Here is a 21,333-nt window from a genome sequence, read left to right as displayed (position 1 = left end):
ATTTGAAAGTTCGCTTTACAGAAAATTTCCCTAGGGCACTATTGTGTGAGTCTCCTCTAAGAGATGTGTTCTTGGGGGTAATGGGCACTTCTTAATGTGCTTTGAAAAGGACATTCTTCCTTACCAGTTGATCCAAGAGGCACCTTGTCTTTATTTCAGGAATGATGGCAGAAGGCACTCAGGTTAGATTCCGACCTCCAGAGTCCAGCCATGGAGGAAGCCTGGCACAGTTACCAGAGGTGTTCATCCCAAAGCTTCCACTTACTGAAAATGTGGGACTTTGGACCCAGGGTTTCTGAGGTTAGGAAACTGGTTTGTTTAAGTTTGTTCTCACTGATAAGTCTTTGTGCTGACTCCAGCATGTTCAGTTTCGGTTCCAAGAATAAGTCAGGTGTTTGTGTTTGCATAAAGAAGCTAATCCTGGGGGCACCTGGGTGGCTCAGTAAGTTAAGCATCTGCCTTCAGCTCAGGTCATGATCCCAGGGTCCTGGGATTGAGCCCCATGTCTGGCTCCCTGCTCAGCAGGGAGTCTGCTTCTCCCTCTCCCTCTGCCGCTCCCCCTGCTTGAGCTCCCTCTCTCTGTCAAATAAATAAATAATCTTTAAAAAGAAAAAAAAAAAGCTAATTCTAAAAATGACAGAATCACATTTTAGTTTCTCAATTTTCAATGCTAAAGTAGTTTAGAAAGAAAGGGCGGGCACCCTGGCTGCTCTAGGCTGATTTTTGGCCCCCAAATATATTTAAATCAGCACACCGTAATTGATATGTAATCATGTGTTATCCGTCTTTCAGATTCAAATCTTTACTTGTTTGAGGCTAATCTGGTTAAAATTTCCACATCACAAACTGGGTAGAGTGAAATTTTACAAATGGAGGTTATATTAGTGATTATGCTTTATCAGAAATTAGAAAAATTTCCAGGGGCTGTGAAGTCTTCTGAGTCTACTTCTACGCTAAACCCAGTTGGTTCCACAGAGTGCTAGCACCCCCTGCTGGCTACTTCTGGAATGACAGTCTCATAACCAATAGATGCGCTAGTTTTTCTGTTCAACTGTGCAGCATCACAACCATTTGCCAGCCTACAGTTTTTGTTATTACCATCACAGATAGGAAAACGGAGTCAGACAAGCTCCCCACACAATTCTCATTCCATCCACAATATTTGGAACATAAAAGCCAAAAGTATTTAGGTTATTGTATTTAAGCCTATTTTTGAAAATAAGTTTTAAAAGTATTATTTACTGTCAACAGTTCCTATTTGAAGAAGCTTTACCAGCCATTAAATACCAAAGCTGTTGGGTCACAAAGGAAAAAGACAGCAGGTAGGGTAGAAGGAAACCCCAGTACGTATAATCTGTTTGGGGTAGCAGTCCTTCATGAGCTCATATAATCTGTTTGGGGTAGCAGTCCTTCGTGAGCTCGTATAATCTGTTTGGGGTAGCAGTCCTTCATGAGCTCGGTTCTTGCCACCTGCCCCTGAAAAGTAATACAATGTCCCACGTGCATGTTCTGTTCGCAACTTCACCTTTCAGCGCTGTCACGTTTTGAGAATTTATAATCATTTTGGGTCTCGCCGTAGGTGTCTAAATTTTCCACCCATTATGAAACCGAGAAGTCTGAAGGAAGGAACCCCTGTGCGTATGAAATTTTAAAATGAAGATTTAGTTTATATTTGCACTGTGGCCGTTGTGGGTTTGTCTTTCTTAAAAATATTTTCCTAACGCATGTAAGGTAGCCATCTTTTGATGGGAGGCACTTTTAAAACCATTGAGAAGGGTGATGTCCGGGGCCCCAGAGTGAAGGGAAAGGCTAGGCTGCAGGGAGCCACTTGGAGGGTAGTGATTCTTTCATGCCCGTGTGTGGGGTGTTGGGGGGCTAGCTGCGCTCTGAGCTCTGGTTGGTGGTGGTGGCTGAGGTATCTGCTGCTGTTAGGCGGGTTTCACAGCGTTCAGCTGAATCCATCATTTCCTGAATCCCTCCGCCTTTGATTAGCTGAGGCCCCTGCTGGGGAAGAGGCCAGTGCTGGTTGTCTCCTGGTGGATGCCTCTCCTTAGAGAAAGGAGGACAGCATCGTAAGGAAGCTGATCCACATTGTCAGCTTGATTGTCACCCGAGAAGCCAGGATGGAGAAGCAAATGATAAAGTATGACCCAGCTAAAAAGCAGTCACCTGTCATTTCTGTTCTTGCAGCGAGGGATTCTGGCATCTTCCTTTGCCTGGTTAAATTTCCAGAGCCTCCTTTTGTTTGGGGGCATGTTTACATTTCCAAGGAGTACCATCTGGCTGGCGTTCAGGAACATAAAGACAGGTCAAAGGAAGCGGTATGGTTCTGCACACTTCCACAAATAAAATCAAGCCGGCATGGCTGATGACTGACACACGATGCCACTTGGCTGTCAGGCCTGTGACCTCGAGCTGGTTGGCAGCAGGTTCTGGTGGGGGGCTGGCTGAGCATGGTGCTGAGAAGCATGAGTTAGGGTTACTATCCCATGGGGCAAGATGGAGCACACCCACGGAAATCACTAATGCTTGACTTCTGTGCCCTCTTTTGCAACTTTAATTAATCAACAAACAGCCAGTAAACATCGAAACCCCTGCATGAGTCAGGCCCTGTGCTGGCTGACAATAACAGTGAGAGGAACAGAGACACCTGCTCCCCTCAGGTTTGCACACGGTGGGCTTGGGGAGATCTGCGGGCCCAGGAACAGTCACAATGCTGAGCAGTGAATACTGCAGAGGTCAGGAAAGTTCTCTGGGAGACCAGAGGCAGCTTGAGTTCCCTCTTCGGATGTGCGGAAGGCTTCACAGAACAGATGGCATGCGCCCACCCCTTAAGGGATGAGTGCGATGTTCCCACCTGTGAGCCTGGAGGGGTGGGGAGGGCAGGGGTTTGTGTTTGGGTAGTGTGGACCTTTGAGGTTGGCAGAAGGGTATGGGGAGTCTCAGGGCACAGAGCTGGTTATAAGGTGGGCTGGGGTCGATCAGGGAGGGTACTTCTAGCCTTTTTATACTTTGTTCTGGAAAATAGAATACCCTACCAGGAAGATAGGGCTGCCAGATAAAATACAGAACACCAAGTTAAGTTTGCATTTCAGATAAACGGTGAATAATTTTTTAGTATAAGTCTATCCATACTATTGCATTATTCACTGCTTATCTGAAATTCATATTTAACTTGGTGTCCTGTTTTATTTGCTAAATCAAGCCATCCTAAAAAAAAAAAAAGATCAATATAGAGCAGAATGTATTTATCTGACTATATATATTGAGGTTATAAACCCAACTGTGGGCTGAACATTAGTTAAATCAAAGATGTACCCAAAAATATGTCACTAAGGCAAAAATGCAAGAATTACAAATTTACTAACTTAAGATTGTTCAGTTATGATTTATATCCTATAAAATGGGTATACATATGCTGCATGCATTGATCATCTAAGAGGCTAATCTTCCTCCAGATGTACCTACAGAATATAAAAATACAACCACCGTGTCATCAACTTGATTCATTTAAAACTTGTATTCTAGAGGTAATGAAAGTTGAACTTGAATAATAGTTTTGTTCATCCTAGAATAAAGAAGCGTTCGGTGGGGACGATTTATTTAATTGTCCTCTCTTTAAAAACAATTTTCCAGAGGGTTTTGCACTGGGCATCTTTCCTGTGTAGACTCCCTTGTAGCAAGCAGAAGATGAAAGCATTTTTGTGCAAAGCATGCACGCACGCGCGTGTGTGTGTGTGTATTTCCAAGCAAGGAATTCAGGGCCTGGGGAAAAAGCATCCTGAGCATCTGGCACTCTTTCCTTTCTTTTCTCTGCTCTTCAGAATGTGCAGGGTAGTGTGGTGGGGCCTGGTAACCCAAGGAAGAGGGGAGAAGGTAGAGAAGGCCCGGTCCCTTTCTCTGGTGACTGCTGGGGTGTCATGCTGGGGTGTGTGCCTGGGCCATGTGGACAGAGGCCCCAGGTTGCTCAGCAGGTGAGCCACAGCCCAGCCAGCCGCTTTGGGCTCCTGCCCCCTGACCAGCTGCTGGCTGGCCACCTGGGCCCGCGGACAGGCCCAGACAAGCCCCTCTGACACCCGAGGCGGCCTGTGCTTTTAGGAAGTTGGGAGAACCATTCCTGGCCTTGGCCGGGACTCAGGCTGCTTGAAGGATCCCCCCTGCGACAGCGTGGGCGTTCAGACATGTCCTCGCCCTGTGTTTGGGGCTGCCCCTGGTTCCAGGGACTGTGTTCAATCATGTAGTTTAGGAAATTAACTCGATGACTTCTGTAGGCTCAGTCGATGAATTGCCTGAAAACCAAGCCTTTCTCCTGCAAAACCAAACCAAGCCAGAACTGAGAACCTTAGACTCAGCAACTGATCATAGTTCTGGGATGACCCCAGCGCCTGGTTTGGTCGTGGCTCGTGGGGACCGTCATGCTGGGTGGCATGAAGTATGGACAAGAGGCCAGTGTCTGGGGAATGTCATTCCCGCATCCCTAGGACGCCGATGTGTAGAAACCGAAACGAGGAGACCCGGGTTCTTTCCTGCTCACGGGAGACAGAAGCACACCCAGGGCTCCAGGCCACCAGCTGTCGTAGTTTGCAAACAAAAGTCTCTCCTTCCCAACAGCCACTCGGGGCCCCTGTTATGTGTAACGAGGGTAGATGTTCAGATTCCTGAAATGCCGTGAGTCATACCCACTTTGGTTCTTTTTCTGGGTGAAGATCTGACTTTCCCCCTTCCAAACCCAAGCATTTAAATGACTCGTCTAAATATGGGCTCCATTTACATATGCTCTGTGGTGAGGTGAGCTGTGGCCAGCTGAGCAAGCCCTTCCACTGTGTGGTTGGGGCTGGGCAGGTGTGGGCCACCTCCCCTGGCTTGTCCAGGCTGTTCACGGGGCTGGCCCAGACTGTCCCATTCAGAGGGGACTTTGATCCCTGGCTTACACCTGCCTTCCCCACTCATTCCGCTGTCCCCAGCCTGCCAGACTTCTCCTTTTGTGTGTGTGGGGGGGCATCATCCACCCTAGCACACATGTAAATCATTCACTGGGTCACTGAAACTTAAAATGAGGTTGAGAGGGGCACCTGGGTGGCTCGGTCGTTGGGCGTCTGCCTTCAGCTCGGGTCACGATCCCGGGGTCCTGGGATCGAGCCCCGCATCGGGCTCCCTGCTCGGCGGGGAGCCCGCTTCTCCCTCCCCCACTGCCCCTGCTTGTTCCCTCTCTCGCTGTGTCTCTCTCTGTCAAATAAATAAATAAAATCTTTAAAAAATAAAATAAAAAAATAAATGAGTTGAGAGCAGGGCTTTCAGAGTAGGGCTGAATAAATACTCCCAGACATCTTAGGGGGAGGGGGAACGCTGGGCTGTGGCCTCCTTGTCATGGGATAGCTGTTGTTCTGTGTTTAGTTTAGGAGCACATTTCCTGGTCTGGGTTCTGTTTTTGTTTTTGTTTTTTTGACTTTAGGCTTTCTGTCTCAATTCTAGGACTGGTGGCCATAAAGGATGCCCACGATATAGAGACCAGGCTTAATGAGGTGGAGAAGTTGCTAAAGACCATCATAAGCATGCCGTGCAAAGTAAGTACGATCTGCTCAGGGCTGGGGGTGGGAGCTCGGAATGCATCCTGCCAGCTTCCAGATAACCAATGCACTTGCTCACTTACTTGCTTGCTCCCTCCCTGGACGTATCAGGCCTTGGGGAGGGGCAGATACAACCAGGGGAAAGGAAGACTTTTGTGGGCTCCTTCGGCTCCATTGTTTTCTCCTTGGTAAGAAGTGGAAGTAAGGGGCCAAGGAGGTGCTGAGTAGGAAGAGACATGGTCTGTCCACTGCCATGGTCTTTGCTCTCTTGCCTCCGCTCAGAAGCCCACCGGTCTTGCAGAGGGTGTTTTGGAAGAAGGTGCATGGGAGCCAAGGAGAGTGTTAGCATCCACATTGGCAGATGGCCTTTAAATGAAGTTGGCAAGCTTTGTGTGGAGTGGTGTTTGAGACCCTGGGTGGACTTGGGGCCCACTTCGCTCCCGTGGGGTCCACTTCCTCCTCTGCAAATGGGGAAAGTCAGTACACTGACAATCTATCAAATGGTGAAGGGAAAGTGTGCGAAACCCTGGCATATACCAAGCGCTCAGAAAATCTCACCATTGCTTCCATTCACCCCATCCTGTCCGTCCCTGGGGCCTTGCATTTTTGCCACGTGGGAACATTAGTAAGTGAAAGGTGGGCCATGACTGCAGCCTCATCAGTGTGGCCCCCCGAGCCACACTGTCCTGCCGAGCATCTGAACAGCGCAGGGGCGTTCGCCTCACACGAGGTCACCTCCAGGGAGGATTCAAGTTTAGTCATTAACGCACTTATTCTCAGTATTCCAGGTCAGAAGTTGTGCTCACCTTCTTTGAAAGATCTCCTTTGGATCAGGTGTTAAAAAATGACAACGTACATAAAATTCAACCCAGCTTTCAGAGTCCGGTGAAAATATCAGGTAAGAGCTACAGGGAAGGTGTGGGGAGGCCAGGTCCTGCCGTGGATGGCCGTGGTTTTCCGGAAGCCCTCCCAGTTCGCTGGGCACACCTTCTACCCTTGGGATCCAGAAAGAGGATCCAAAAGAATGATAAGAGTGGGTGGAGGCTGTTACCTGATTTTCATGAAACAGGTGTTTTCCACCCACCGACCTACAGTTTACACTTCTCCAATATCCAAAGGGAGTAACTCGGTATATCAATTGGAACTTTCTTAAGAAACAGTGTCCTGATGAACACATTAATGAGGCATTGGGAAGTGAACGACTGCAATCAGGAGTCTAGCCTGCTGAAATAAGATCGTTCACATAATGTGGCAGTGAATTTGGTTTTAGGGCACCCAGGACAGAAAGGGGAGCACACAGTTTAGCTGTCAATAGCGTTGACACTCGACCACGCCTTCGAGCACCAAAGAGGCGAATGTCAGCAGCAGTAAGAGCGAATGTCAGCTGAGAGGAGCTGCCGGCCGGCTCACCTATGGGGTGAATGGAAGGGGGCACCGAATGCTGGGACTTCTCCCTGTTTGGTAGCTTTCTGGATCTGGGTTGCACGTGTTGTTAGAGCACTAGACTTTTATTTTTGCATTACTGTTTTGGTGAAGGCTACTGTGCATTTGTGGGGAAGAGAGCTCCGTCCCAGAGTCTCAGACACGGGGCTCCCCCAGGCAATGGACAGTCAGCTTGGTTGGGCCAAAGAGGTGGCATGTGAGTGGGGTCATGCAGGAGTGTGGCCGGTGGAAAGGGAGGAAAGGCAGCTGTAAGAGGAGATAGAGCTTGGCGCAAGGGGAGATCCTGCAGAAGGTGTTGATCTGAAGGAAGGAGAGGAAAAGGGATTCTGCGTCCAGCATTCTGTTTCCAAATGGAGGAGGGAGGAGAGCAGAAGGAGCAACGCAGGAGGAAGACCCCAGAAGTTGATGAAGAACAGTCAGGAGATGAGAGTGCATCTGAGCCCAGAGCTGTCTCCTAAGAAGGCATTGGGGGTTCACAGTGATGGGGAGACAGAGGACAAATTGGGATGGTGGTGGCGGATGTCTTTGGTAGAAAAGTGTCCTTACTGAGCTATGTGTCACAGCAGGGATGAGATTCCTAATTGTGTGGGGGGGATGGGTGGAGAGGGTGGGCAAGTTCGGGGACCTGAATGGAAATTGCTTTAGGACATGGCTGTGTGTGTGCAGGATGGCTGGCAGGCCTAGGTTTGTAGGGGTCTGCTACTTTTGATGTCTATCCAGCATAGCTTCTTCCTGTGTGTTCTTAGGAAGAAGAGCAGGGGTGTTTGGGCGTCCCTCCTTAACTGGCCCCTAGTATCCAGAACCTTCTTCATAGGAGAAGTGGCAGTCATTTATCCTGCTTGGGTGTCTATGGACCCCAGTCTTGAAGGGAACAGCGAGGGCTCTGGGACACCAGTTGTCACTCCTGGTGGGTTTTATGTGCTGTCACCTAGAGCCTGGGCAAGTCTCTCTTCTTTTGTCCCGAGCAGAAGAGTCCCAGCACTGTGTCTCCGTTTTGCTTTCTTTCTTTCTGTTTTGAGCCAATAGGAGAGCAAAGAGCACTAGAACTCTTTCAGGGCCAGGAGCTGGACACTTGCTTCCTGTTGACCCCGAAGGCCCCAAGCACAAGAGGGACAGACTCGGGCTGCGTGGAGTTGCTTCTCATTAATTCCTGGAGGGCAGCAACCTGGGAACACTCCCAGCCCTCTGTCTACTGTCCTATTTTTACCTGTGACAGAGATAAATGCATGACCCACGTTTATCCTAAAGGGCTGAAAATAATGAGGTGAAATTTAACAGGGATAATGGTAGCCTCCCATGTGAGGCTTTGCCCCCATTCTCTGGGTCTTTTTGTGAGGACTGAGGACAGGTTTTAGCTTGCAGGGACACTGCTGTGGGGTGGGGGAGTAACTGCAGTGATTGGCTCAGCACAGACCACTTTCTAACAACCAGAGCTCCACCCAACAATGGAGTCTGGAAATATCTATTGCAAGTCTGTTTCGGAAAGCCTCATGCCTCCCTGCAAAGGCCAGGGGGCCTGTCAGAGGCATCCCTCGCAGGGTTGGCAGGCTGGGAGAAGCCTCTGCCACCCTTCCAGAGCTAAGATTCTGTCTCCTGGGGCCTTCATCCTGTTCATCTGCTCTGATCGATTGGGCACCAAGTCTGGGGCTTCTCCCGTGGAAGCATCCCAACCTCCCCATCTCTGCTCCAGGACTAGCCAGCCCTCAGTCTGTCTGAGCAAGTGTTTCTCACCGTAAATTAGTGTGTAAATATGCAGACGATAACAGGGTGTCTCCCCGGGATGTGAGATATACTTTCGTTATTCCCAGAGTGAGGAAAGAAATATATTAAGACAATGAACTACGGTAAATTCAAGAATACTTTTCAATGACACCTTTATTTAAAGTAGCACTGGGCGCCTGGGTGGCTCAGTTGGTTGGGCGACTGCCTTCGGCTCAGGTCAGGATCCCGGGGTCCTGGGATCGAGTCCCACATCGGGCTCCCGGCTCAGCGGGGAGCCTGCTTCTCCCTCTGACCCTCTCCTCTCTCATGCTGTTTCTCTCTTGCTCGCTCTCTAATAAATAAATAAATAAAAATCTTTAAAAAAATAAATAAATAAAGTAGCACTAACATCCCTTTGAAGAACTAGTCTACACATGGGCAAGCCGTGTTCTTCAGCGTTGTTCTCCTATGTGGGTGTTTGTGGCTTCAGGGCCTCCCAGGCTCGAAGCTTCAGGCTCTGGGCAGCATGACCACACCTGGGAATATCCACAGGCTCTCTCTCTCTCTCTCTCTCTCTCTCTCTCTCTCTCAGCCTCCCCTGCCCCAGGACAGACCCTGAATACTGAGGTCGGTCATCCTGGAACTCTGACTTCCTGGGCTCGTTCATTTTCTCAAAACCTTACACTTGCGATAAAGGCCAAGTGCCCCAGTCCTTCGAGCATGCCAGAGTCTGGCTCACTCTAGCTTTTTGATGCTGTCACCATAGAACCCTTTGGTCCAGACCCTCAGCCTCCCCTCGGTGGGGCTTTGCTCTGCTGTGGGCTCTCATCTTCCCTCTGTTCACACAAACCCCACCCATCCATCCTGTCCTGCTAAATTCCACTCATTCCTGACAATGCCTCTGCCCTGCGGCTCACCCCACCCTTCCTCCTCCTTTCCTCTCCGATTTCTTAATGCCTTGTATACTGTTGATGTGGCACGTAGGGAGGTGGCACCGTGGGGGACAGGCGCTGACCTAGGCTGTCTGGGGCTTTTCTTTGCGGCCAGGCGTGCACAGGGGCTCGAGCACACAGCCGTGGAGACGGCTTAGGGGCCGGGGCTCCGCTAGATGGCGCCAGGCGCTAGCCACGTCCCTGGGCCGCAGCAGGGCCTTGGGAGACACGGTGGCCTCCTCGGGGATGCTTTGGGCCAGTACAGCTTTAAATTCCTCCCACGTGGATCTAAATGTTTTTGGAATCAGAAAAGCTTAAATAGAGTTTTCTACATGGTGGTTGTGCCTGTGCTTAAAAGGAAGCATAAACCCCACCCGTGATCTGGCTACTTGGACTAATCTCCATAAGCCGCAAAAATCTAATTATTCAGGTTTGGGGGACGGGCGCCTGGAAATGAATTCTAATTTTGTATTTCATTAACCAAGCATCTGTACAATCTCAACCTTAATTTTCGCCATACAAGGTTAGTCCAGTTCGCCAGTTAATAAAAAGACAGTGCTTTGGGTTTTGTTTGATTGCTGGACTCCACTGAAAATATAACGGGAGAGAGGATTTGGATGGAGAGAAACTACACCGTGAGTGCTTTCAGGACTGAGCCAATGTCCGCAGAAAAAGAAGAACATAGGAATTACTGAACTGGAGGAATGACGGCCTATGGGGCAGATGAGAACATGGCTACAGCCAAAAAAATAAGACAGATCATCACCGGGTGCACACCACAGTCATACTGTTGACCGTTGAACAGCGCAGGGGTTAAGGGCTCTGACCCCCTGCACAGTTGAAAATCCATGTATAACTTTGACACCCCCAAAACTGTTGACGTCAAGCCTTACTGATAACATTATCAGTTGATTAACATATACTTTGCATGTTATACGTATTAAATATTCTTACACAAGTAAGCTAGAGAAAAGAAAATGTTATTGAGAAAACCTAAGGAAGAGAAAATACATTTATAGTACTGTACTGTATTTTTCCAACAAAACAAAACAAACCACATGTGTAAGTGGACCCATGCATTTCAAACCTGTGTTGTTCAAGGTCAACTGTAATTGTTGCAAGAAATATCCACTGGTGGATGCTAAGATGAGTGGGAAAAATTTGAGGAGAAACAGAATTTGCACAGTCTCAACGCATCTCCCCCAAGATATTTATTCACTGCAAAGAAAGAGTGAACCTGGCAGAAACTTCTTATGCAAGTGATCCTGATGGACAGCCCGGGAACAAGGCCTGTTGCTATTACACCCCCTGACAGGATGCAGGGAGGGGGGGCGGGGTCACTCTGCAGGATTCCTGCCTGGAAAGCTCCACATCAGTCAGAGCATGAAAGCATCAGACAAACTGAGGGACTGTCGATAAAATAACTCACCAGCCCCTCCCGAAGTGTTACTTTCATGGGAGATGAGGAGAGACGGAGGTAATGTCAGAGGCTGCACAAAAACTAGGACACAGCAACACAAGGATCCCCAGCAGAGGATCCTGGGCTGGGTCTGGAACAGAAGAAAGGGACATTGGTGGAAAAGCCGGGGACACTCCAGTAAGGGAGGTGTCTAGTTAAGTCCAGCTTTGATCATTGCACCATAGTTACGCGAAATGTTAACATCAGGAGAAGCTGGTGAAGGATACATGAGAACTCTATACTGTTTTTGTAACTCGTCTGTAACTTAAAATTAGCTCAAAGTAGAAATTAAGAAATGGCAAAGCAGAACTCTTCATGTGAAAAAATTACGAATGCAGAAAAGTCGCTTGAAAGTGAACTGTTTCAAGGAATCAGTCACGTATGGGATTAAAGTAATTACACTGCCCAGTGCTTTTTGCTATTGGGACTAAGCCGACTTCTAAGATGTTCACATTTTATGCATGTTTGGAGATGGGCTTCAGATGTGAGCACTGTTCTGTAATCATAACACTTTCTTTGGTTCTGTTTATTTGCATGACACAACAGATACGAAGACATTAGCAGTAATGATAGTCACCACTACCACTTACCCAGGCCCCCACATTTATTAGATTCTTTATAAACATCGTCTCATTTCTTCTACACCTGTGCTTTAAGGATGAGTACCAGTATGCCCATTTTACAGATGAAGAAAGTGAGCAGGCAGTGACCTGCTCCCCAGGCACGGGTAGCAGAACTGGAGTTTACAGGTTGCTTTGCAAACCATTAAACCACATGACTGTGTACAGAGGTTTCTTTGCAGGGGGAGTTAAGGAGTGATCTGTTATAAATCTGTTTTGCGGGGGCTGGTAAGGACTTCATTTCTTTAGAGCTCCAAATTTCACATTTGAGAAAGATTAGGAAGTTCGAAAGTTCCTCTGCAAGGTCACTCTTCGTCACAGTCAGAAATGTTTTGTTGCACTGACATGTGCTTTCACTTTAGGATTTCCCCCTCTAAACTCCCTTAGCAGAGGGGTGGCAGAAAGGGCTGGGGGCTGTCAGCTGGCTGAGGTTGGATGTGCTTCTGAGACAGACACATTTGAGTCAGAGTTAGTGAAAAGCAATAAAGAAAGTGGATCTGTGCTGCTACATTTTGATTTGAGAGGGGAGGGAATCTTAATCTTTCTTGTTACAACGTAGTCCTTCCTCTTCAGAGTCTCACTCAGACTTGGGTAAATATCTTCTGGCAGGTAGAAATGTCGTTGATCCCAGAGGTTCCAAGCACTGACTTTTCACAGGATCTTGGTGCTCCTTCTCATGACTTCAGGCTCTCCATGCTTGTCCTTGCACAGGGAGGGCGTGTGGGCTTCAACCGGGAGGGGCGGGGTGGGCAGGGAACGGCAGGGAAGGGCAATGTGCTGATGTCACGCAGAGGGTGACTAAGGGGGCTGGTGTTTCAAAAGACCAAAGAACCATGAGCTGTCACTTCTGCAGAAAGTCAAGGGGAGATGGTAGCAATTACTTGGCAAATCTGATTGATGAAGTGTCGTTTTATTCCTGTGGGGCTGAGGAGGAAATCTTCTCTTTTTCTTTGTTCGTTTTTGTGTTGTTTCCCTAATTTTCTTCGCGTGGAGAGAAATTCAAAGAACTGAGAACCAGATATCTGGAAAGATTAAAAAGAAATAGGAAGTTACAGTTATACTTATGAGAAAAGCAAATCCATGCATGGGAATAAAAAAAATTCTCAATTATGATGAGATGTAAGAAAGAAAATAAAAGAAAACAGTCCCCCAAACGATTGTGGCAGATGCCCAGGGAGACCGCGGACAGTGAGGAATGTTTTTGTTACCTGTGCCGGGCTAGTAGGAGAGGAAAGCTATTTCGAGCTGTGTGTTTCTGTGTGTGAGGCTCTGAATGGGAAGATGATAAACCTTTGGATTTGAGAATGCCCCAGAAATTCAGTTGATTTTGAGCATGTTTTTTTAAGATGAGGTAAGGAGAGGACCTGATTTGAGGACAGACAAGGGCCGTGAACTTGGCGCTTAGCTGACTAAGAGCCGAGGTTAGGGGCTCAGGCAGCCTCCCAGAGGGCTGGAGAGCTCCAACACCAAGGAGAACTGGCAATGGCCACCAGATCAGTTCTTGGAGCGTGTTTAATCTAACGAAGTGACAGAAACACATTCCCCGGGGAAATGTAAATAAAAGCTACACCAGATATGAGAAGTCAGTCAAGCCACATTGACTCTTTATACTTAAATGGACCAGATGGCTTGATGGAACCCGGTAGTTCCTAGGAGTTTAGAGTTGAAGGGATCCTTGGAGATCATCCAGTACTCTTCTGAAATTCTCCAGTTGTGGATACTGAGTCCCAAGACCATGGAGCTCATGGCTGGGCTGAGCTTCGGTGTCCAGGCTCCCAGCCTGGGGCTGTGTCAGCTGGTACACATCCAGGCATGCCTGTCCTCTCCTCTCCCAATGCTGGGTAAGCACCAGGCCTCCACCCTCGGAGGCTCACCCCATAAGGCCAACGTACACTACTTTGTTGGCCTTTTTAAATTACCAAAATTTGTGTGTAGAGGTAAAAAAAATCAATTTGTGTAGAGAACTAATATAAAGGAAAAAAATGAAGTTGCCCATTTGGTTTAAAATGCATACTGATCTCAGCTGACCCTCACAGCGACCCAGGGCAGTAGACAGCGTCATCCCCATCTCAGGCACAGGGAAGATGGGGTACCTGTGCAAAGCCTCATGGTGGTGTGACGGACCCAGACCCAAACCCAGACCGATAGACGTGAGCTCAGTACTCTCTCTACCCCAGCTTTAAGCCAATGGGGAAGGCTTTTGGGGAGGGTGCTGGTACAATTCAGAGCATCTTTCTGGAAGGAGGGATGTGCCCCTTGGCTTGCACAGGGTCCTCAGGTGTGGTTTCTGTGGAGGTTGGCATCGCCTCCTGTCTGTGTGGCAGAGTTCCAGGATGGGTCTCTGGGGCGTAGAGCATTCTCTTGGAGTGTGGGGGAGAATTTGGGGCAGTAGATGGAGGGGAAAGTAGAGAGATTGGTATAAGCCCAAAACTTCAAAATCTGGCCCCTCCTGCATATTTATTTCATTGCTTTCATTTTTCAGAAATCATGAGATCCAATGGATTTTGCTTAGCAAATACGGAAACCATCGTTATTGACCACAGTATACCAAACGGAAAAGACCAACACCTGGGTGTGGATCCGACAGAGCATTTGTAAGTAGATTGATTTGAATATAGTTTTATAGACGGGATCCCTGAACCATCAGCTGGTGCCAGAGGCTGGAGTTCACGGCCCATAGAGGAAGCAGATGTGGCCGGAGACATTGAGCCATCCTACCTGTATTTGGATACTTATTTAAAGTGTTTGCCTTTTCTAGAGGCAGTGAGAGCTTGTTTCATAAACCTTGTGGGGACCAAGTTCCTTTGACCAAGGTGCTGGCTGCGAGGGGGCATCGAGGGCCAGCCTTCAGGGTCCGGTCTGTGCTGGGCCCTGAGGAGGTATGGTGGCCATAAGCCTCCTCGCCCCAAGGGCCTTGTCTCCTGGGATGGGGACACGTGTCACCTGTATGGTGTCACATCACAGGTCTGGAGGTTCTCCGGACTCTGAGGTGACCTCTCTAGGGCTCACGGGCTGGAGCCTAGCCCTGCTGGGCCGCTGAGGGGAGGGAGGATGTGTCTGATGAGCGAAGATGGGACAGCCAAAGACACCACCGCCTTCCGTGTCCCTCCTTCTCTAATAGCAGAACTTTTAAGCATGACAAGTGGTAAGTGCTCTAGGAAAGCCCGACACCTGGGGTCCCCTCGAGGCACAGCCTCCTTCATCCCTGGTGCATTTCCGGGTCATGTCCTTGGGACTTACTGGGAGGCAGCTTGAGGGGACATCTCAACTTGGCTTCTGTTGACTGTCAAGGTCAACCCTACGGCTCCTCCTGGTTATGTGAGCTTCAGGCAGTCATTTCACCTCTCCTGGCTTCTCTTCTCTTCAGAGTGGGGCCCCTGAGGCCCTCCCAGGGTCACTGTCAAGGTCTCAGATGGTAAATGGGAGCCCCCCTGGCCCAGGAGTCCTCACAGGCAGTGCTGGGTGCTCAGAGTCTCCCTGTGGGCCCATAAGCAGTGTGCTCCGGGATCCAGGGGCCTTGGAGTCCCACATCCTACCCCACCCCTAGCTGCAAATAAACACGCACCAGGACAGACTCCGGTGCGGAGACACACCCAGGCCCAGGATGTCCCTGAGCTCCTGCAGGCGGCTGGAGCCGCCTCCGCCGGACCCTTGCTCTTTGATCAAGCACAGTGGGAGCCCCGACAGGCCCATGGAACCGGCCCTGGCCAGCACCTCCCACTTTCTCAGTTTCTCAGATGTCTCTTGGGTGGATAGCACAAGGATCCCTCACCATGGAGATGTCATGAAATGCTTGTGTAAGAGGACATGCTGGTGGGGCGCCTGGGTGGCTCAGTCGGTTAGGCGACTGCCTTCGGCTCAGGTCATGATCCTGGAGTCCCGGGATCGAGTCCCGCATCGGGCTCCCTGCTCGGCGGGGGGTCTGCTTCTCCCTCTGACCCTCTCCCCTCTCATGTGCTCTCTCTCTCTCATTCTCTCTCTGTCAAATAATAAATAAAATCTTTATTTAAAAAATAATAAATAAATAAAGTTTCATTGGGCGCTTGGGTGGCTCAGTCGGTTAAGTGACTGCCTTCGGCTCGGGTCATGATCCTGGAGTCACAGGATCGAGTCCCGCATCGGGCTCCCTGCTCGGCGGGGAGTCTGCTTCTCCCTCTGACCCTCCTCCCTCTCATGCTCTCTGTCTCTCATTCTCTCTCTCTCAAATAAATAAATAAAATCTTTAAAAAATAATAATAAATAAATAAAGTTTCATTGGGTGCCTGGGTGGCTCAGTTGGTTAAGCGACTGCCTTCGGCTCAGGTCATGATCCTGGAGTCACAGGATCGAGTCCCGCATCGGGCTCCCTGCTCGGCAGGGAGTCTGCTTCTCCCTCTGACCCTCCCCCCTCTCATGTGCTCTCTCTCATTCTCTCTCTGTCAAATAATAAATAAAATCTTTATAAAAAAATAATAAATAAATAAAGTTTCATTGGGCGCCTGGGTGGCTCAGTTGGTTAGGCGACTGCCTTCGGCTCAGGTCATGATCCTGGAGTCCCGGGATCGAGTCCCGCATCGGGCTCCCTGCTCAGCAGGGGGTCTGCTTCTCCCTCTGACCCTCTTCCCTCTCGTGCTCTCTCTATCTCATTCTCTCTCTCTCAAATAAATAAAAAAATAAAAAAAAAACACTTAAAAAAAATAAAAATAAAAATAAATAAAATTTAAAAAAGAGGACATGCTGGTGAAGCTGCCGGGGGTGGCCCTTCTCTGAAAGGCCCTTGTCCCTTTGCACGCCTTGCTGTGACACCACATGACATCCTACCCATGGTGTGTGTCTGGAGATAGCTCATTCGTTCACGAGCCGGGGGTCCTCCATGACAGCAAAGGGCTGGCACCGAGGGGGTATGAGATTGCTATGTATTAAGTGTGTGACCAGAAGGAGAGGTCCTTTAGCTTCATGGGAGGAGCTTCTGGTGAGGGGTTGTCTTGGTGGACGAGGGACAGGTGGAGACCCTCCCTCATCACCAGCTCTGGCTCCACAGTATCCCCTGGGGGGGCCTTTTCTGTCGTTAGGAGGCCTCCGAGGCCTTCCTGCACCTGGCCAGATTTGACAAGTAAGTTGAACTGTGAGAAGCACACAGAGTGGAAGCAAGGGTAGTAACGTGACCCCTCGGCTTGGCATGGGCAGGGATGACACACCCTTAGCATGGGGCCCCCTGGCTCCAGGATGCCTGGCTGGCAGGAAGCCGAGCAAGAAAAGCCTCTGTGATCCCAGAAAGGCTTAACAAAGAAACGGCGGCTTCCAAACGGCTCAGGGGAGCATTGAGAGGGAATTCCTGATGCGGGCTTGCCAGGGTTTTCTCTGGGTGGCTGACGTAGGGCAGTGCGGCTGAGCTGATGGTCAGCCACTGGCTGTCTCTCGGGAGCAGTCTGTTTTAACACTCCACGGGGCTGTCAGGCAGGTGATGGGGGTTGACGATGGGGACGGGAGGTCACAGAGAGATGACATTTGAGAAACAAGGCTTTGCCTCCCTGCCACAGCCGTCCTCGGTGGTACCTGAGGGTGACCGTTTGGCCCCAACACTGTGAACTCAGCGCTGTCAAGCCTGCCATTAGGACCTGTGTCGTGCATCCAAGCAGGCGGTGTCCACGTTTCTGGGGGCAGGGAGGTCCCAGAACCCAGGCACAGACCCCACTGCACTCCGGGAGCGGGGTGTGAGTCAGCGGGCCTGCAGGGGCCTCTGCCTGGTGATGATCCTGGTTGGCTGGAGTGGTTGCCGGGCTCCCAGGAAATCCACCCAGGGCTGAGGCGAGTCCCCAACTCTGTCCTCACAGGTTCGGAGCAGAGCTATTTGCCAGGCCTGCTGAGGGCCACTGGGGACTGACGAGGCCACTGGACTCGGCCTGGTGACTCACTTTCCCCAGTGTCCCAGCTTCCCCTCCCTCCCTGGGTTCTCAGGGTCATCTGATCTGAGGGCAGGAGGTGGAGGAAGGGTAAGAAACTGGGCAGGCCTGCATCTTGGCCCTGTCCCTCCCCTTTGCCTACGTCCAAGAGTCCTCTTTTAATTCTTCCCGATGCTGGTTTCTGGGAAGAGACCACGTCCTGGAATAAAGTCGGAGAGGTGGTCTTACCTCCGTGAGACTTGCTGCCTGGAAGGCTGTGCACACTTGTGTTGGTGCACAGCTAGATCTCTTTCTCGGCAGCCTCGGCTACCGGGGCCGGCAAGTGTCAGGGGAGGAGGCGGCCCTGCCCCTGCCCCTGCAGCCGATGAGGGGAGGCCTCGCGCATCCCCCCACACACCCCTCACTGTGGAGATAGAGGACAACGTGCCTCCTCGGCCTTTTCGAGGTGATTTCAAACCTCCTCCTCATTTAACTTCCAGCTTAGACTGAGAGGAAGTGAGCCCCATGTTCAGAATCAGTGGGACGCTGCAAGGGGCGCTCTGCGTGGTGGGGGGGCTGGGCCTTTTCTCTGCCCCCTTTGCGGCTCCCGTCTCAGTTATGTGCTTCCTGGTCACACCCAACCCTTCCAGGTAGAGTGGAGCTCCTCCAACTAACTGTCCTAGTTAGTGAGGCCCTCAAGTGCCAGGAATGAGTGCAGGGACACACGGTGTGCTGTGGGCTCCGCGGGCCCCTTCCTCCAGGGAGAGCCCCGGAGAGCAGCGAGCGAGCCTCTGCCCGCCTCCACCCTGCCCCCGCTTTGTTGGGACTGATCCTTAGTTGAGGAAAATGGAGAAAGCACAAGCAGCATCTCTGTGTCCCTTCCTGGGGAGAATGTCCTTCAGGCACTTGTTTCTCCGTTTTAAAAATCTGGAGCCTTGTTTTCTAGCTTAGGAGGCCATGTCTGGGTTAGACGGGGGAGTGGAAATGGTTTCAATTCGTGGGGGAATCCCTATCAGGAAGGCATTAGTCGCCTTATGTTTGGAGTACATACTCTTCCTCAGCACTTCCTGCCCGCCCTCCCCCGTGGAAGCCCCCACATTGAATACACCGCCCCCTCTAGAAGGAACCCTCCCTCCACGACTTCCCCCAGCCCCCCACCCAGATCCTCTCTGGATGGCTGCTCTCGGTCCCGAAGTCACCGCCACACATGTCCCCCAGATGTGGTTGGGTTGTGAGCTTGTGACCACCGTGGCTTGTCCCACTCATCAGTGCTGTTGTCTGTGAGGGCCCCACACGGGGTGGGCTCCGGTCCCCATGGACTGGCTCCCTGCCTCGCTTCCCGCCACGTCCCCAGAGCTCGACACAGAGTGATCCCTGGACAGAGAAAAAGAATCGTTCTGTGAACGAGTGAATGAATGAATGCCTCAGTAAATGTTGGTTCCCGAATAGGGATAGCAGTGTCGAAGGCAGTAACAACCAGAGCTGTCACGCTCTTTAGAGAAGAGTCCATTTTGCCTCACTGATTTGTAACCATGGTTCTTCCCACTCTTCCTAACCTGCATTGAGAAGGCCGTGCCCGTTGGTCCAATGAGCCCGTGCCTCATGAGGAGCCTTGTGGAAAGCCCTTCCATAGCGTTTGGCACTGACCCCTAAGCGCCCTCTTGCCAATGACCTTCTGCCCTTTCTTTCTCCATTTCAGTGGGCCTGGGGGGGGGGGGGGTGGTCAGTGAGCCAACCTCAGCCTCACCTCTGAACTTCCCTTTTCAGGTTTGAGAATGGCGGTGAACTTACCTCAGAGCTGGAGGATGGTGATGACCCAGCCGCTTATGTCACCAACCTATCTTATTACCACCTGGTCCCCTTCGAGACGGACATTTTGGACTGAGCCTCTGGTGGGCCCCCACCTTCCCCGGGCCCTTGACTGCTGGTCCTGCCCCGGCTGCAGGGGCCCCCCTGCTGCCCCAGGCCTGGGTCAGGGGGTATCTCCTCAGTGACCGTGCCCAGGAGGCCCGGCTGTCCTGCCCCTGGAGCAGCGGGGCTTCCCCCTGGTGCAGGGGCCCCCCACGGCCGCCCGGCCACCCCTAGCTCCCCACCATTCCCTCACCCGACAAGCGCGCACAACATGGCCTGGGAGGTGGTGAGGAGTTGCCATGGTCTGGACGACACGGGCAGGCAATGTGAGGTAATCCAGGATTTCCCTGGGAACCCGGATGTGTGGCTTTCATTTCTCTTTTTCATCTTCTCCCCAGAAGCTGTGGGTCTGGTGTCAGCCAAAGGGGCTCTTTACAGAAGGTTCCTTGTGGACGGCGAGGGTTGGCTACAGAGACAGGGCAAATCATTGCCGATCAGGGGCCGTGAGCGGAGACTGAGAAGTACTGATTCTCCTCCAGAGAAGAGAGTTCCTGCCTGGCCTGCCAGCATCTCTAAAGCCCTTCAGTGGGGTAGCCATGCTGGAACCACCCTGGGCTGTGGGAGGTTCACCTCTCCTGCTGTTTACCAAGCTCTCAGTGACGTCATTGCCACATTCACCTGCGGGGGGTGGGGGGGCAGGGAGACCAACAGGAAAGCACTGGCCAAGTCCCCCTTTGCCCCTTGGGGGGGGGGGGGGGGTTGCGCAGGCAGGTCTGGGTTCTGTGTGCTTATCTCCTCATGGGGTCTACTAACGACCAACATTTGCTAATGTAAATAATAGTAAATTATTGAGAATCCTAATTCTTTTACACGGTCTGTTTTTTAATCTATTTTAATTAAATAAAGTGTATTACTCTACTCCTGGATTTAGGATGTTTGGTGTCTAAAGGTATGGCTCCTTTTTATTCCCCGCCACCTCAGGGCTGGCCCCGAGCACTCTGGTCTCACTGTTACTTAGGAAATGTGTTCTGTTCTCACCCTAGGGAATAATCTGTCCAAACTGAAAAGTGAACAAACAGCTTATGTTTTTTGATTTTTGTTTTTCTGACTTCGGGTTGCCCCCCTTCTCCATGTTCCTCTTGGCAGCCCCAGGAACCCTCCTCTGACCCGACTGCCTAGCACATGGCATTTCCATGGGATCTGCGTTTCCCTTCTGCCTTCCGGTTGTGCTCCGTTGAACGCATCCTGCTTTCAAACAGGCTATTGGCTGGCTGATGGGGGTTGGCCAGTTGCCTTTCTTCTCTTGCGGGGTAAATTCAGTTCTTTACAAGGATAGGGCTGCTTGCCTAGCAGTTAAGATTAGAATCAATCACCGCGTTTAGTTAATCACCATCTATGTTTCAGTTGGTGATCCTCAGGATCCCTGTTCCCCAGAGGTGCTTCTCCCACGCTACCCAGCAGCTGGCCGAGCTCCTCTGCTTACTTGGACCGCATTTCCCCATCGGGACCCAAGGTTGGCTCCACAAGCCTCTTCACTGGTTCCAGTCAGTGCACCATGAGCTTCTTCGACTGGGGGGGGGTCAGGTGTTTAGATATTTGTTCTTCTATGAAGCACATCAAAGCATTCTCTGGCTTCCTTTTTTTTTTTTTTCCTGGAAAAACACAGGTAGGCTCATTCTTCTCATTCTAACATTTGAAAGAATCCAAAGTACAGGTAAATATTTCTTTAAGTGCAGTGGTCATTGGTCGCTGGCACTCAGAGTCCCTGTGGGAAGGCAGTGTGGAGTGGTGGGGACTGGAACCAACACAGGGCTCGTGCACTGTGTAAAGGAACAGTCAGCACCGCTCCGTTTAGCGGACTGTTCCAGCTGGGAGTGTGGGCTCAAAGTGGCCAGTCCT

The 21,333-nt window shown here is 50.7% G+C and overlaps 1 protein-coding gene across 3 annotated transcripts in view; it reads left to right on the top strand.

Moving 5' to 3' along the window:
• The window catches only part of PXDC1 (PX domain containing 1), a 29,789-nt gene extending 9,436 nt beyond the window's left edge, over window positions 1–20,353 (top strand). Inside the window, exons 2-6 of one of the 3 annotated variants that reach the window (XM_021696911.1) lie at window positions 5,473–5,564; window positions 6,348–6,465; window positions 14,205–14,316; window positions 19,351–19,475; window positions 19,836–20,113. In XM_021696911.1, the coding sequence (XP_021552586.1) occupies window positions 5,473–5,564; window positions 6,348–6,465; window positions 14,205–14,316; window positions 19,351–19,468 (440 nt within the window). In that variant the 3' untranslated portion in view covers window positions 19,469–19,475; window positions 19,836–20,113. Of the gene's footprint in view, window positions 1–5,472; window positions 5,565–6,347; window positions 6,466–14,204; window positions 14,317–19,350 lie in introns of all 3 variants that reach the window. The other 2 variants (XM_021696912.1, XM_021696910.2) reach the window with 2 other exon arrangements.
• Window positions 20,354–21,333: the final 980 nt, after the last annotated feature.

This window comes from Neomonachus schauinslandi, chromosome 8 (genome assembly GCF_002201575.2).
Source record: "Neomonachus schauinslandi chromosome 8, ASM220157v2, whole genome shotgun sequence".
In the NCBI taxonomy this organism is placed as follows: domain Eukaryota; kingdom Metazoa; phylum Chordata; class Mammalia; order Carnivora; family Phocidae; genus Neomonachus; species Neomonachus schauinslandi.
This window is presented reverse-complemented; position numbering and strand designations above follow the sequence as displayed.